Source organism: Mixia osmundae, assembly GCF_000708205.1.
Source record: "Mixia osmundae IAM 14324 unplaced genomic scaffold scaffold_3, whole genome shotgun sequence".
Taxonomy (NCBI): Eukaryota; Fungi; Basidiomycota; class Mixiomycetes; order Mixiales; family Mixiaceae; genus Mixia; species Mixia osmundae.
In genome coordinates, this window is record NW_014575561.1 from 463,494 (window position 1) to 477,078 (window position 13,585).

The window sequence follows — 13,585 nt, forward strand, 5'->3', positions numbered from 1 at the left end:
GCGAAAGCTGGCTCAGTCACTAGTAGCGCTCCTTGTGTAGTTCCACAGTATCCTGCTCCCTAACCTCGACGAGTCAGCCACTCGATCCATATGACCCGTCGTAGCATCGATATAAAGCGATTGAAGACCGTTCGAGAGTCAGATAAGCAGATAGTGCGACCGACGAGGAAGCCATAGTATGAGGGCGCAAGGCAGCTGAAAGTGCTGAACACACCCGAATGGAGACTGGCGAGCTATCGGGCTCGCCGGAGTGCCGGGCCGTAAACTATCCTGATACGCGTCTCGTCGAAGCCCGTTGTCTCACCATGACCAGTCACTTTTTTGCTTTCCCCTCATGCCGGACAATAGAGCAGGATGCGTATTGACACTCTGATGAGCGCGGCTAGCTTGGGCGCGGCTAGCTTGATCACTGGACCGACACCGGCAAATGAAGTGGCTTCATATTGCTTTGCAATTCGTCCTTATCGTGTAACCTGCACGGGAAGTATACGCATTGGCTCTCAATCCTACCCGGTTTCTATCGCCTCTAGATCTCCAACGAGACTCTTCACGCTCAAGCTCAAGCCTTTGTCGGAAAAGAGAAAGCTGGGTTGCTGGGCAACAGGCGGCATGCCCAAAGCGCCAGACTGTGATGGCTACATGCGATCACAGACCGCCGATATGCAGGTCTGGCATGTCAACATGGTTCGCGCACTTCACTCTGCTTCGATCGAGATTGGCGATATAGACATGCATTATGACCGGATCTACCGACTCGTTTCCGTCTGCTGTGTAAACATGTGGACGACCGATGTGGCGGCAAGTTGGCCAGGTCGTACGTCACTTTCCGCCATCAGGCCTGATAAGGATCTGGCTGATGCTAGGGATGCAGGCGCCGTACGGATTGGAGACATACGACACAGTCTGATGTGCGGTCCTGCAAAGGACTTTCGAGACGATTGGGCGAGAGAATGTCGCGCTACGTTTCCTACCGCCATCGAATCAAACGAATGTACTCTCGAGCCAGAACCAGAAGAAGACGACGAAGTGCCTCCTCCGCCCGATCGTCCGACTACACCGCCCGCGACGATGTCTTGGGAGGTATTTGGTCATTCTGGTACTTGTACGTGGCGCAAAAAATCGGTCGCTGTGCAGAGACAATAGCAGCATAGATACATCAACAAGTGCACACAAGTGTACAGAAGCTACGTCCGTCTGTGTATGATCGCACAGACCTTGCCAGTGGGATGGAGCGCGCCCGTGAAGTGTCGTGATTCGTCAAAGCCGGCCGTGATGACGCCGGCCGGTCTATTGTACGCAGGTGCATGAGGGGATGAATTCGCATCAAGCGCTTTGCCTTGCGCATTGATTGTGCCCGTGACTTCGATGTCGAAGAGGAGCAGTATCATTGCAGTGATTGCCTGGAGTTCAGCAGCGGCAAAATAGCGTCCTTCGCATTTACTGACGCCGCCTCCGAAGGACATGCTGAGCTTGGAGTAGTTCGTCTGAACAGTCGAGCGACCCTGCGAATCGAGATGCCTGATGCCTTTCCAAGTCTTTGCATCCGAGCCAAAGAGCGAATCGGCGCTTTCGTCAGTCGCGAGTGGGCGCATGACACAGACGATTTTTGTGCCTTTCTTGATCAAATAGGGCGGCGCTTCGTCTGCTGCCTTGGATGCTGACAAGACGACGTCTACTTCTGCAACCCTGATACTTGCCGCACTGACGAAAAGTCTGATGGATTCCCAGCAAGCACTCGTGAGCGCAGGGAAGCGATCCGCGTTGCCAGTCGCTTCGAGTCTGACAGCTTCTGCTGCTATACTCGGCGAGCCGTCTTCGTCTGGTGAAAGCGAGCCATGCAGTTCTGCTCGTATAGCGCCGACCATGCCGGGGGACTGGACGCAGAATAGGACGTTGTGGACGACGACATAGACGACATTGGCGAGTGCAGCCCAGAATTCACCGTAGATCATGGCGGCCATGGTCTGCCTGCTCCAGCGGGTCGTCTTGAGCGCCTTGACGAGCTCTCTGATGAGATCGGAAGCGCTGTCCATGGCTTCTTCGTCAAGGGCGTATTTCTCAAAGACGTTAAGTAGTCTTTTCCTTGCCCTGTTGATCTTGGGCAAGCACCAAATCGGAATGCCAGCGACGAGCAAGGGGAAGCTATCGTCAAAGGTCAAAAAGTCTTGCTGTATCGCTCGAGCGTCGAGACCTGGCCCGAAGATAGCCATAGCAGTCGAGTCGTAGGCAACATTGAACACGAAGGAGACGAGATCAATTTCTTGGCCACCCGAGGGCAGCTCATTCGCCTTGGCCAGCAGACTTGTCCTCAAATCCCGCACGAGCGCGTCTACCAGGTTCGGCAGGTTGGCTTGGCTCATGAGCTTGGAATGTAGCGGATAGTACCATGCTCGCATTGCTGGATCTATATTGGCCTCCTCGCCGACGCCAAACGCTGCACCTTGCAGCAATACACGAATCCGTTGGAAACTGAGACTGTCCTCTCGCAAGCCATAAATATGTTGCGTGAGCTTGGCGTCGATGACAAACGTCTGTCGGGGTAAGGGCAAAGTAAACACGTTGCCATACTTGCGCTGACATTGGGCAAGGAAGCTCATGGGATCCTTGCCCAGCGCTATCGCGGGACCGATGATAGGTAGGCCGTGGCGAATCATTGGTGGGACTTGAGCTCCGCCTTTGGCCGGCATACGTCCTGAGCTGAGGAACCATATTGCGAGGAGCACGCCTAGCAGCAGGCAGAGCTGCCATAGCTCCATGATAGCCCGCCGCTTGAGCGTAGCCGAACAATTTCGCGACGAACAAGTCATCGAAATCCTCCAAGCTCAAGTCGGCATAGCATCCAAGGCAAGTCACTCGCAGCTCCCAATGTCATCTTCAGCGAGAGATGGTCCATCGATCCGAAGTCACGGGAGTGGAAGAGCGGTCTTGCGAGCCTGGGCTCAGCTCATGACAGCAAAACTTGCTTGGACGCTCTTTCTAGCTTGCAACAAGGTGTCATAGACCCGGCAGCACTCCCCAAAGCAGCTCAGCCTTCATAACTATACCCGCTTTGTTGCGTCTCTCCGACAAGCGGGCCTGAACGATTGCTCACACTCTTGCTCGCCCTTGACGACGGTCCTGTGACTTGTGCTGATGCCCTCAGCAGATGCGACCCCCGGCTAGCATGCCAACTCGGGAGCAGGTCCATGAATATATAGACCAAGACCTTGGCAACTGTGTGCCGGTATGGGTCACGCTACCGGCAGACGTCTTGACGCCCGTCATGGCTTATTTACGAATCACCGACGGCTGCAAGACTGTGTCTGACGACAATCATGCTGGCTCCTTCTTGCTCGAGAGCGTCGTAGGAGGCTCTCATGTAGGCCGGTATAGCTTCGTCGGAGCGAGTCAGTGTTCTCGTGGCCAAAGTGACTTAGCTGAGCGACGCGTCGACAGATCCCTACAGAGTACTGCGATCAGGCAAAGGCAAAGAAGTCGAAGGTGACCCGCTCATAGCGCTCCAGACCGAACTCGATCGGTATCGCTACGTCGAAGTGCCGGGAGCGCCCTTGTTCACAGGTAGGTCATCATGCACAACGTCATCGACGCTTCAGACTGAGCGCGGTGACGATAGGCGGCGCTATCGGCTACGTAGGCTACGATTGCATCAGACATTTCGAAAAGAAAGCCGAGCGACCTCTCACGGATCCTATCGGGATACCGGAAAGCGTTTTCATGCTATGCGACTCCGTCATCGTCTTTGATCACCTCTTCCAGACCGTCAAAGCCGTCTCGCACGTCATCCTACCCAGCGCTCAATCTGACCAACATGCGACATCACGACCGAGCAAAACGCAAATTGATGAACTCTACGACGAAGCCAACCGAAGGATAGCAAAGGTTGTCGATTTGTTGCAATCGACGCAACCCATACCCTTTCCCGAGCAGCCGCCGATAGAATATCCAGGTCAGGAGCCGGTCTCGAACGTCGGAGAAGCAGGCTACAAAGCTTTCGTGACTCAGCTCAGGAAGCATATCGTCAAGGGCGATATCATCCAAGCAGTGCCTTCGCAGAGGTTCGCTAAACCTACAGCTTTGCACCCCTTCAATGCCTATCGCTATCTTCGCCAAGTCAACCCTTCTCCGTACATGTTCTATGTCGATTGCGGCCAAGGCTTGAGCTTAGTAGGTGCAAGTCCCGAATGCCTCTGCAAGGTCGAGAAGAACAAGGTCACCAATCATGCGATAGCAGGCACGATCAAGCGTGGTTCGAGCGAGATAGGCAAGCCCAACATATTGTCAACCCGTTTGGGGCTGAAGTTGTTACGCACGCAGAAGATGAGCGTCTGGCGGAAGAGCTCCGTGGCTCGGAAAAAGATCGAGCGGAGCATGTCATGCTTGTCGATCTCGCGCGCAACGACGTCAACCGCGTTTGTCAACCCACAACAGTCACGGTCGACTCGCTCATGCAAGTCGAGAAGTTCAGCCACGTCATGCACTTGACCAGTCAGGTCTCTGGCATTCTCAGATCCGACAAGACAAGGTCCGGCACGACTGAACTGTTCCAGGTCTGTGCCGAGCTGAGCTATCGGCTTGTCTGCAGGTTCGATGCCTTTCGGTCTATCTTCCCAGCAGGCACGGTTTCCGGTGCGCCCAAAATCAGAGCGATGCAGCTCATCGCCGAACTCGAAAAGGAAGCACGAGGGGTCTATGCGGGCGCTGTTGGTCGTTTCAACTTTGCACACGATACGATGGATACTTGCATTGCGATCAGGACAATGACGTTCAAAGATGGCGTGGCGTACCTGCAAGCAGGCGGCGGGATCGTGTTCGATAGCAATGAGGAAGACGAGTACATCGAGACGCTCAACAAGCTAAAGTCAAATCTGAGCTGTCTCGATCAAGCTGAACGTGAGTTGACTTCGTACTGTCAACATCGGAGCTGACGAGTAGGTGGACGGTCTGCAGGTTATTACGCTCAGTCCTGAGAGTGAGAGCTTTGTCACAGGCTGCATCGCATGCTACAACGTTCCGGTGATTACAGTGCTTGGAAGTTGAAGTAATGCAACTTCTTCTGTCGTTCTCTTTCGTCTTCTCGTCGCTCGTTAAGATGCAGAACAAGCACGACTATACCCAGGATGCTTGTAGCAACGATGAGCACGACGCCGACCCATGGAATCCAATCGCCCGGCCGCAGATAAAGCTCTTTCATCCACGTATAAGGTTCCTGTACGTTCCGAGGCTGCCAAGGCACAATGACGACTTGCGAGTTGGGTATCAATCCTTCGACGTTGATATAATGCAGTGGCTGGTGTCGTGTCGAGCCGATAAAAAGGTTTTCGACGTAATTATTTGTTCTTCCGAGGCCAAAGTAGGAGTATGGTGTGGCGAGGTTCATGTAAGATGTCTGAGGTAGTTGACCGACGGATGTAGCTCGTCGCGTGCCAGACGGATCCAGTACGGTGAACTTGAACGAAGCGCCAGAGTAGCTGACGCCATAGGGCTGCATGCTGTGTCAACGGATGTTCCCCAGAACAAGAATGACGTACATGGTACTTGTCGCCAGTAGCAGGGAAGCAGTACCTCTCGCAGGCACCGTTGACGACGAGGGCTTTGAGGAAGAAAGCATCGGCATAGTATTTATTCTTGATGAACGTGAATGCTTTTGCGCCCGTGCGCTGTATCATCATATCGAGTGAGCCCTGTCATGCAGCTGTCTCAGTTCAGAATCGGGGGAGGGGATGACAGCCATCTGCTGACCTCCTCATCCACATCAAGAAATGAAGCGCTGCGTGCGTCGTTGATCGAGTTGAGCGCATGGGCGCCTGCAACGACTCTGAGGAAAACTCTTCGGGATTGAGCGATCTCAGCCGATGTGCAGCTCGACTTGTCGCATGCTCTGCTCTCAATCAGGCTAGGTGTGCCGGATCGAGGGAGCCTTGAAGATGAAGAGATGAGCAGGAGATCAGGGTAGCCGTCTTTGTTGTAGTCGCCCGGTTGCAGCGCCAGTGGTACCGTGCCTGCTATCGACTCGTCAAACAGCATGAGATAGGGCGCGTCGGGAATGAGTGCCTTGAGAGGTATGCGCGTAAAGGCATCATTGGTCTCCAGAGGCGTCAGATCAAAGGAAAACCCAGGATCCGCAACGCAAAGCGCTCCTGATGACCGGCACTGTAGTGATCCATCCGAGTTCATCGAAGGCTGTCGAGGCTGGCATAGCGGTACTTGCTTGTTGTAGGCAATATTGATGTAGCAGTTGTCGCCCGAAGAAGTGCAAGTGGGGAAGATCATGTCGATGGTGCCATCTCTGTCCATATCTGCAAAGATGATTTGCCCTGTCCCTCTTGGCAGATTGCCCCCTTGCGCGAATCTGAAGCCTCCCTCTTTCTCGTTGGTGAAGATCTTGTATGAAAGCTGGGTCGCATCTCGCGGATTGACGCAAGTCAGGAATAGGTCCGCCAAGCAATCGCCATTCAAGTCTATGAGTGCATTGCTGTGTGGATTCGGGAACTGGCAGTCGAAGCTGTCTAGCGTGGCTTGGTCGAATGGCCCTGATTTGATTTCGAAGAGCGAGCTATTGTCGCCTGAGAAGCGCGTGTTAGACCACAATTGAGGCTTGGAAGCGTCGGCTGCTATGGAACCCAGTAGGTCGACCGTCATATTACCAGAGGCATCGATGGGTATCGGTTGCGCCAGACCGGACGAAGGCAGCACTTGCGCCGGCCCTGCCATTCCACAGCCATGAGCTTCAGAATGAAGCGCACAGAGAGAACGAACCGAAAGCGCCTTGCCCTTGCCCCAGATAGGCGGCCAGGTTGAGCTCATCACTGTTGAACCATCCTCCTGGATTGCTCTGGCCCATGAGGAGCACATCAAGCCTGCCGTCGTAGTTGTAGTCGCCAGGCACGACATTGGTGATCAGAAAGCTTGGCGGTGCACTAATTGGGGGTTCTGAGCTTGCGCGATACACATAGCTCGCTGCAAGACGATGAGTCAGGCTGGTATGCAGAGCGACTGTGACTCACTCTTGTCCCATTGCCATAACGTCACGCTTCTCTGGTCTTGGCTGACCACGAACAGATCAATTCTGTCTCACGCGCATCAGTCATGCAGCTGAGACCTAGAAAAGAAGACGTGCTGTTGATTCCCGCTTGCGTCGCCTAGTGCTGCTATCCTGCCGTGAGCTGCTGCAAGCCCCAAGTCGCCAACATCGATCAAGCCTTCATAGGTGAACTTGGGTTCGGGCAGGCCCCAAAAGGCGTGTGTGCTCGGCAGCGCGACGAGGAAACAGGCCAGACAGATGTTCGTCCTTCTCCGCCTAGTGCGTCGCTTTCTGTGCATGGTCGACAGCATCCTGATCGAGGGGAAGCCGTGGAAAGGCGTTGGCAAGACGCGTGCAACGTTGGTTTGCCGACAATCGATCTATGGGCGATGATGTCGACGAAGAAGCACCTTGGAAGATCGTCACTGGCAGGACCGCAAACCATAAGAAGCGCAACAAGTCAATTCGCAGGCCGGCAGCGCGTCCAAAGGCGTCAGATGGCAGAGATGATGCTCTGTCTCACGAGCTCTCAGGGCAGGAGACAGCAGCTTGTATAGCAGCTCGACGGACTCACTTGAATGCGCAAGACTATCTCAAGATATTCAGAGGTACGCAAGTCTTTGGTCTGCAGTCACTACGAGCTGAGTAGTCGGCCCGTCCAGAATGGCTCCTGGAAACGCTGCAAAGAGCCGGCAAGAGCGACAGAGACTACGTCTTGACCTGCTTGGGCATCGGCAGATTCTCTCCTGCTCGAGACTATACGGGCTCTTTATCTGCTATGCGATCAGCGCAATGCCAATTCGTGGTCTTGCAAGAACTCGTCACTCTGCTCCGACCGACATGGCCGGTACGCGTCGTTGACCCGGCCCTTGGATCATCAGACCTGCGCTACATCGAGTCGCTCGGCTGGGAAGCGAGTACAGACCTACAAGAGCATCTCAACCCACGCTACTGCTGCCATCCGCCAGGCGATGCACATACAAGCAACCCTGTTCATTTCGTCTATATGCCTCATTGCCCGCGACTGCTTCACGACACTTGGCTCGGTCATTTCGCAGATCAAGGGCTACTCGAGCGATCGCTATGGCTTTGTAATGATCTGGCGCATTATCTGGACGGGTCAGAGCGTCATGCTTCGTCAGCACCATCAGCGCTAAGACAGAGTCCCTACTGACAGGACAGCAAAAGACAAGTCCGTCATACCTCGTCTTTGCGCATTGGGCAAGTTCTTCCCTGCGCAGAAGGAGCTCTGACTGACAAATGGGCAACGAGTAGTGCCATCCTTGCAGAGCTCGCCACAGCCCACCGCGCCAAAATACGAGACGACGGCCTTTTCTGATACTAGGCTGCACTGGACCAAAGAGCTCGGCTTGAGCTCACTAGCGTTAGCACTGCCTGCTGTCGAGACGGCATAGCAACCCTGAGGGTACCGATAAAGCTCCGTGTTGCGTTCTCACCGATCAGAAAGTCGCAAGCCTGTTTGTGTATGACGCCTGCGCTCGTTTGGCTATGGCTCGCTCTGATACTCTTGCGAGCGGTACTGGCGGCGAGAACGAGGTCGCATGCGCCTGCGATTGCTGTTGACGACCATGCAACCGGACTCCTGGTGTCCTATTCGTCCATTGCGGCAATACATGAAGAATGGCCAGCGATTGTTCCCAGAGCGGCAAGCGGCCATAAGCAGCACAGCACACCAAAGTCTTGCGAATCGACCGCTCTTGCAAACGCAGCCAAAGTTGCGCACAGATATGGCTACGACCCTCAGCCGACCGACTTTGAGCTCTTCATCGAAGCATCTGCACTGTGCTCTCGTGTTGGGTTCATGATCATCGATGACAACTCGCAGGCTTCTGTGGTCATGACCATGTCTCCTGGTAACCTAGAGAACGACTTTCAGCCGAGTGTCAAATTCGTACGCCATCCTCGTCCTAGCCCAGCTTGTTCCTGAGCGAGCATCGATCAGAGCTTTGCGGAAGGCCTATGGAGAGCCTATGTAGACGAGACGTGGTCGGATGGCTCGACCGATTACAACCTCGCTCGCGTCGTCGTCGGATGGAAGACAACGACTTGGCAGGCTATGTTCGCGCCAGCCCACGAGGCAGCCCTTGGGCACTGCTGCGCGGTACGTTTCGATTTGTCCTCAGAATGTACGAATCTGAATATGTCCGAGGTGTAGGGCTATCTAGATTTCACGTGAGTTGCGGACACCTGTGTGACGCTCTTCTGACGAAGTAGGCACCAGTGTCATGCTGTCATATGGCCAAGGTAGAACCGAGAAGTGCTGGAGGATCCATGCGCTGACGATCAGTGTTCAGGCCAATGTGGCTACGTGAGCGCGCAAGCGCAGTCGTTTTGCAAGATCAAGCAACCCAACTGCCACTCTGGCGCTCATGGCTGGCCGCCGAGTAAGTCGTACATACTCTTCTGCGTGCTATCTGACAGAGAGCGTAGCGCATCAATCTTGCTTGCAGACAGGCGCGAGAGTGACTTGTCTACACGTTGCAGACGATTGAACATGCATGCCTCTCGAGATCATCGATCTATCAATGTTCGTCGCGTGTCGCGCTCTGCTATCTGCTGGACCGAGCCAAAGGATGGATCTGAAAGCGTACCTAAGCACGCTAGATGATTTTCAACCGTCGGCAAGGGCTCGGCTGGCGCATCGTTACTCAGACTTTTCGCTGTCCTCTTCGCCCGCCTCAATCGCCAATAGCGTGGCTTGGTGGACAGAACTGCTCAACGACTTGAACCGACATGGCTTCTTGTCTCGCTCGACCTCAGCCGCTCAAGCCAGACCAAGCACGAGCTCGGAGAAAGGCAAAGAGCCTGCCAAGCCGAGCGGTGATACCATTCTGCTACAAGTAGACGACACGCTCTTGGACAAGCTCAGATGGGACGGCGTAGGTAGACCGCTTGCGTTGCATTATGCTCTCGTCAGTCATGAATAGCGATCCTATCGTCTAGCGGCGATCGAGCTGATTTCTGACGATAGGAACGAATGCTCAAAGAGGGAAAGCTGATGAGCTTGGCGAGCTTCAATTCTAGCAAGGGACGCATGCCGAGCGATAGCGCATCTCAGCACGAGCCCGGTCTCAGCTTGCTCTCAAGGACGTTTGCATGGTCTTTGCAGACACTTGGGTTCAGCTCAAGTGACGAACAAGACGTCGGATCGTCCAGCAAATCGCGTGAGCAACGTTGGGCAGCTCTACGCGGCACTTACATCCTCGTCGATTCTGCACGGGTCAGACTCCTTCATGTCGGATATGGATATATCTCTGACGAGATCGTAGACTGCCCTCGCCGGTTTGCGGACAGCAGCACAAGATGCGAGTGCAGGCTCACCCATCGACTGTCTGTACACACGCGACGACTTCTACCATCGCTTCTCGCTCGAGGGGCAAGAGCAGAGCTTATCCCGGAGCGATATGGATATCATGCTGCTATCCCTACAGTCTTCGAATGTGCTTGTATACGATGACAAGGTGTGCAGAGCAAAGATATCCTCTAGTTATCACACATTCATCTAAACTGCAGATGGTCAAAGTCATCTCGCGTCAAGAAGCAGACAAAGTGATGATCTCGGATACCGATAGGGGCATACTGCAGGTCAAGATGACCCGGATAGCACTACAGAGACAGATAGACGACCTCGAAAATCGCATCAAAGAGTGTGTTCCATGCGTCTCGATTTCTTCTCGGCTCATCTCATTATCAGAGCGCAAGACAAGGCTTCCGAGTATGTTGCCAGCAAGCGTAAAGAGCTAGCAATGTCCTACCTACGGACTAAGAAGGACCTCACTGCCTTGCTGGACAAACGAACGCGATCGCTTGAAACGATCCAGGCTGTACTGCTCAAGATTGAGACTGCAGCGGGCGATATCGACGTGAGGACAACGACATGCTGTTTACTTGAGAGCTGACACTTCAGCAGATTGTACGAGCGTACGAAACAGCTACGGCTTCGCTGCAGAGCTTGCTCAAGAACCCTTCGCTTGCTCAAGACCATGTGGAGCAGACTATGAGCAATCTTCAGGACACCTTGGCAGACCAGAGCGAGATAGAAGCTACCGTCCTGCAGGGAACGGAGGACGTACGGCTCGCTGCTGGGCAAGGGACGGTGGACGAGGACGATTTGGCAAAGGAGCTCGAGAGCCTCGCGCTAGAAGAGCAAACGTCTGCCGTAACAGAACCGAGCAAAGCTGAGAGCGCTCCGACAAAGGGGGTCACGGCTGTAGAAAGGGCAGATGCTGCGCATGTCAGGGAAGAGGCAGCACAAGATCGAGTTCCTTTGCCAGCAGAGTAATTGCAATGCTTTCTGACATGCTTTGAGACTGTGGTGACAAATCGTACACACAACAGCTGCTACAAGCGAACTAAACACACGCGCCCGTAGTCTCGATCGTCATCGCTGGTCACGCCGCCGATGATTCTCAGCAACTCGCGTAGTCGCGCATTGCCAATTCGGTAGCGTACACATAACTCGTCCATGTGATGTGTGCCGTCCAGCAAAGCTTTGAGAGTAGATGGCACCAACGTCTCTTTCGGCACATCATCAGGATCATGTGATCCGGCAGGGCCATTGGTGGGATTGCTACCTTCGCGCTCGCTGGGAAGTTCGATGTGGCTGCTCTGCATGGAGGGATGGTCGAGCCAAACGGGATAGACGTGGACTCGAATGAGATAGCCTTTGATTGTGCTGAATGAGATCAGTCGTCTTACATCGATGGCGAGCTCGTGAATACTATTCTGTTCGATCCAATCGCCTGCAGTGAGACCTGGCTGGAGCTTGACGAGTAGCTTAAGTAAAGTGATGAATGATACTGCGTGCACGATTAAAAGACTCAGCTATGCAGAGTAGGCTGGATGTGGTGGCCCCACCTTTGGCGAATCCTGTCGAGACATAATTCTCGCATTCTGTTGCGAGAGCGGAGAATGCGCGCTGGTCTGTCATCGCCCACGGTAGACTCTCTGCTTCTTTGCTCGCCAAGCGGTACTCATTACTGAACTGGAACAAATCGGTGACAATGACTGCGTCATAGTAGCTAAAGCTGGCGGGTCAGCTGACATGAGACCGTTCTAGAAGAGACGCACACAAGATGCTGTATCGCTTCTCTCGCAAGGGCATAGTCGACATCTGCCACAGTAGCGATCGTCTTGACACAATCGACGCCATTGATGTGACCCGCCAGCTTTTGCATCGTCAGATCCCATCCGTCCGTTCTCATCATAACCAAGTCGACGAGCAAGATGGGCACGTCCCAATCCCTGATCAGACCGGGATTGGTATAGAAAGGAAACAGCTTGAGGTCGAGAGAGGTGACGCCATCGATGAGAATGGAAGTCTCTGAGTAGCTGTTCAGGTCTTCGTAGAGCTGCTCGAGGATCGAATGGATGCGAGCCGAATGTGCTGGACCGGATAAGAGCGATTCTGATTCCTGCCCCACCTCATCAATCTCGAGATAGGACTCAGTTGACCTGTGCTCACTTCGAGGTCGCGCAGAACACGGCCCGTCTTGCGTACGAGAGGTTCATAGGCAGCCAGTTCGGCGCCTCGGTCAAAGACAAAACCCAAGTTGAAGCTGAAGTGACCGCGCTCATACTTGCCCCTTGGGGCAGATTCATGCAGGACAGATGTCGACCCATCCTCAGGACCATCGTCGGCTTCCTCGATCCAGATAGGATAGCCGAGTAGCTTATATCTGTCGCCCAAACAGACTGTCGTGAGATGACCGCAGAGCGATCGTTTGGGGACGAGATAGTCTGTGAGAGCAGAAAAGACAGTCTCTTCCTTTCTTGCGCTTGCAAACTTGTTCGGCGAGATGATGTTGCCTTGCTCAGATGCAACACGACTCAGAGGAGCGCTGGAGAGCGTTGAGCTTTGCTTTTGGAGTGGGGGCGAGGACGGGAACGCAGGCCGTGACATGAAGCCTTCTGGCACATCGTGGACGATCTTGGGCCCAACGTTGGGGTCAAAGATGGCGAAGAAGACGGCGACCAGTCGGGGAAGAAACTCGGGCACGCCAGACTTGTTCTCATTGGTGTTGTCGTTGTAGAGCGGCGAGGCTGGCCTGTCGTCATCCGCTGTGGCTTGTTGTGCCATCAAGATCACCTCTGCTCCATGTCTGGTCTGGACTGAGCTCTAGACAGGCTGATGGAAGGCGGCAAAGTCGGTGATCGACTTGGCTCGATAACGTTAATCGCGATTTTGCGGCAGAGTGCGACATCGCCACCAGTCGTCTGACCAGACCAGGCGCAACAGAGGGAAGCGGGAAGGATGGATCAGACCTCATCGAGCACGGCGTCTGCTCGGCCAACGAGTTCCACGCCCAGCACTTCGCCCCTCACTGCTCCCAGTCCGCTCATGGACACCGAGCCTAACACTTTTGCCTCGCCGTCGAATGAGCCGGCCTACTCGCCTACAGCACACAGCCTGCTGGCATCTTCATCCTCTGCATCTGCTGCCTCTGCATCCCAGGGCAGCAGTCGATCGACACTGGACACAGATGTCGATATGAGCGATGATGATGCATCCTCCACTCGCTCTTACAAAGCTCCTCTGTCTGG

General features: G+C 54.3%; 6 protein-coding genes across 6 annotated transcripts; 3 read left to right on the forward strand and 3 right to left on the reverse strand.

Annotated features, from left to right (window-relative positions):
* The first annotated feature begins 100 nt into the window (after positions 1 to 100).
* Positions 101 to 1,547, forward strand: L969DRAFT_348290 (uncharacterized protein). The gene is made up of 2 exons (XM_014713806.1): positions 101 to 814; positions 872 to 1,547. Exons 1-2 carry the CDS (start codon positions 355 to 357, stop codon positions 1,141 to 1,143), a joined length of 732 nt encoding a protein of 243 aa, XP_014569292.1. The 5' UTR covers positions 101 to 354; the 3' UTR covers positions 1,144 to 1,547.
* Positions 1,185 to 2,756, reverse strand: L969DRAFT_46499 (uncharacterized protein; the record flags this gene model as incomplete). The annotated part of the gene is made up of 1 exon (XM_014713807.1): positions 1,185 to 2,756. One exon carries the CDS (start codon positions 2,754 to 2,756, stop codon positions 1,185 to 1,187), a length of 1,572 nt encoding a protein of 523 aa, XP_014569293.1.
* Positions 2,757 to 3,163: 407 nt separating this feature from the next.
* L969DRAFT_93209 (uncharacterized protein) lies at positions 3,164 to 4,967 on the forward strand (the record flags this gene model as incomplete). Its single annotated transcript, XM_014713808.1, has 6 exons — positions 3,164 to 3,386; positions 3,436 to 3,558; positions 3,614 to 4,261; positions 4,315 to 4,522; positions 4,583 to 4,890; positions 4,948 to 4,967. The coding sequence occupies 6 exons, from the start codon at positions 3,164 to 3,166 to the stop codon at positions 4,965 to 4,967; spliced, it is 1,530 nt and encodes a 509-aa protein (XP_014569294.1).
* Positions 4,968 to 5,017: 50 nt separating this feature from the next.
* Positions 5,018 to 7,332, reverse strand: L969DRAFT_93210 (uncharacterized protein; the record flags this gene model as incomplete). Its single annotated transcript, XM_014713809.1, has 6 exons — positions 5,018 to 5,482; positions 5,529 to 5,681; positions 5,740 to 6,704; positions 6,757 to 6,957; positions 7,005 to 7,066; positions 7,118 to 7,332. The coding sequence occupies 6 exons, from the start codon at positions 7,330 to 7,332 to the stop codon at positions 5,018 to 5,020; spliced, it is 2,061 nt and encodes a 686-aa protein (XP_014569295.1).
* A 71-nt stretch (positions 7,333 to 7,403) lies between these two features.
* L969DRAFT_93211 (uncharacterized protein) lies at positions 7,404 to 11,324 on the forward strand (the record flags this gene model as incomplete). Its single annotated transcript, XM_014713810.1, has 16 exons — positions 7,404 to 7,629; positions 7,684 to 8,140; positions 8,199 to 8,242; positions 8,297 to 8,405; positions 8,486 to 8,933; positions 8,985 to 9,143; positions 9,198 to 9,214; positions 9,264 to 9,286; positions 9,337 to 9,426; positions 9,473 to 9,511; positions 9,695 to 9,954; positions 10,014 to 10,262; positions 10,312 to 10,503; positions 10,556 to 10,689; positions 10,737 to 10,905; positions 10,953 to 11,324. The coding sequence occupies 16 exons, from the start codon at positions 7,404 to 7,406 to the stop codon at positions 11,322 to 11,324; spliced, it is 2,988 nt and encodes a 995-aa protein (XP_014569296.1).
* Positions 11,325 to 11,383: 59 nt separating this feature from the next.
* On the reverse strand, positions 11,384 to 13,121 carry L969DRAFT_16034 (uncharacterized protein; the record flags this gene model as incomplete). The annotated part of the gene is made up of 4 exons (XM_014713531.1): positions 11,384 to 11,841; positions 11,900 to 12,063; positions 12,113 to 12,456; positions 12,507 to 13,121. The coding sequence occupies 4 exons, from the start codon at positions 13,119 to 13,121 to the stop codon at positions 11,384 to 11,386; spliced, it is 1,581 nt and encodes a 526-aa protein (XP_014569017.1).
* Between the last annotated feature and the right edge of the window lie 464 nt (positions 13,122 to 13,585).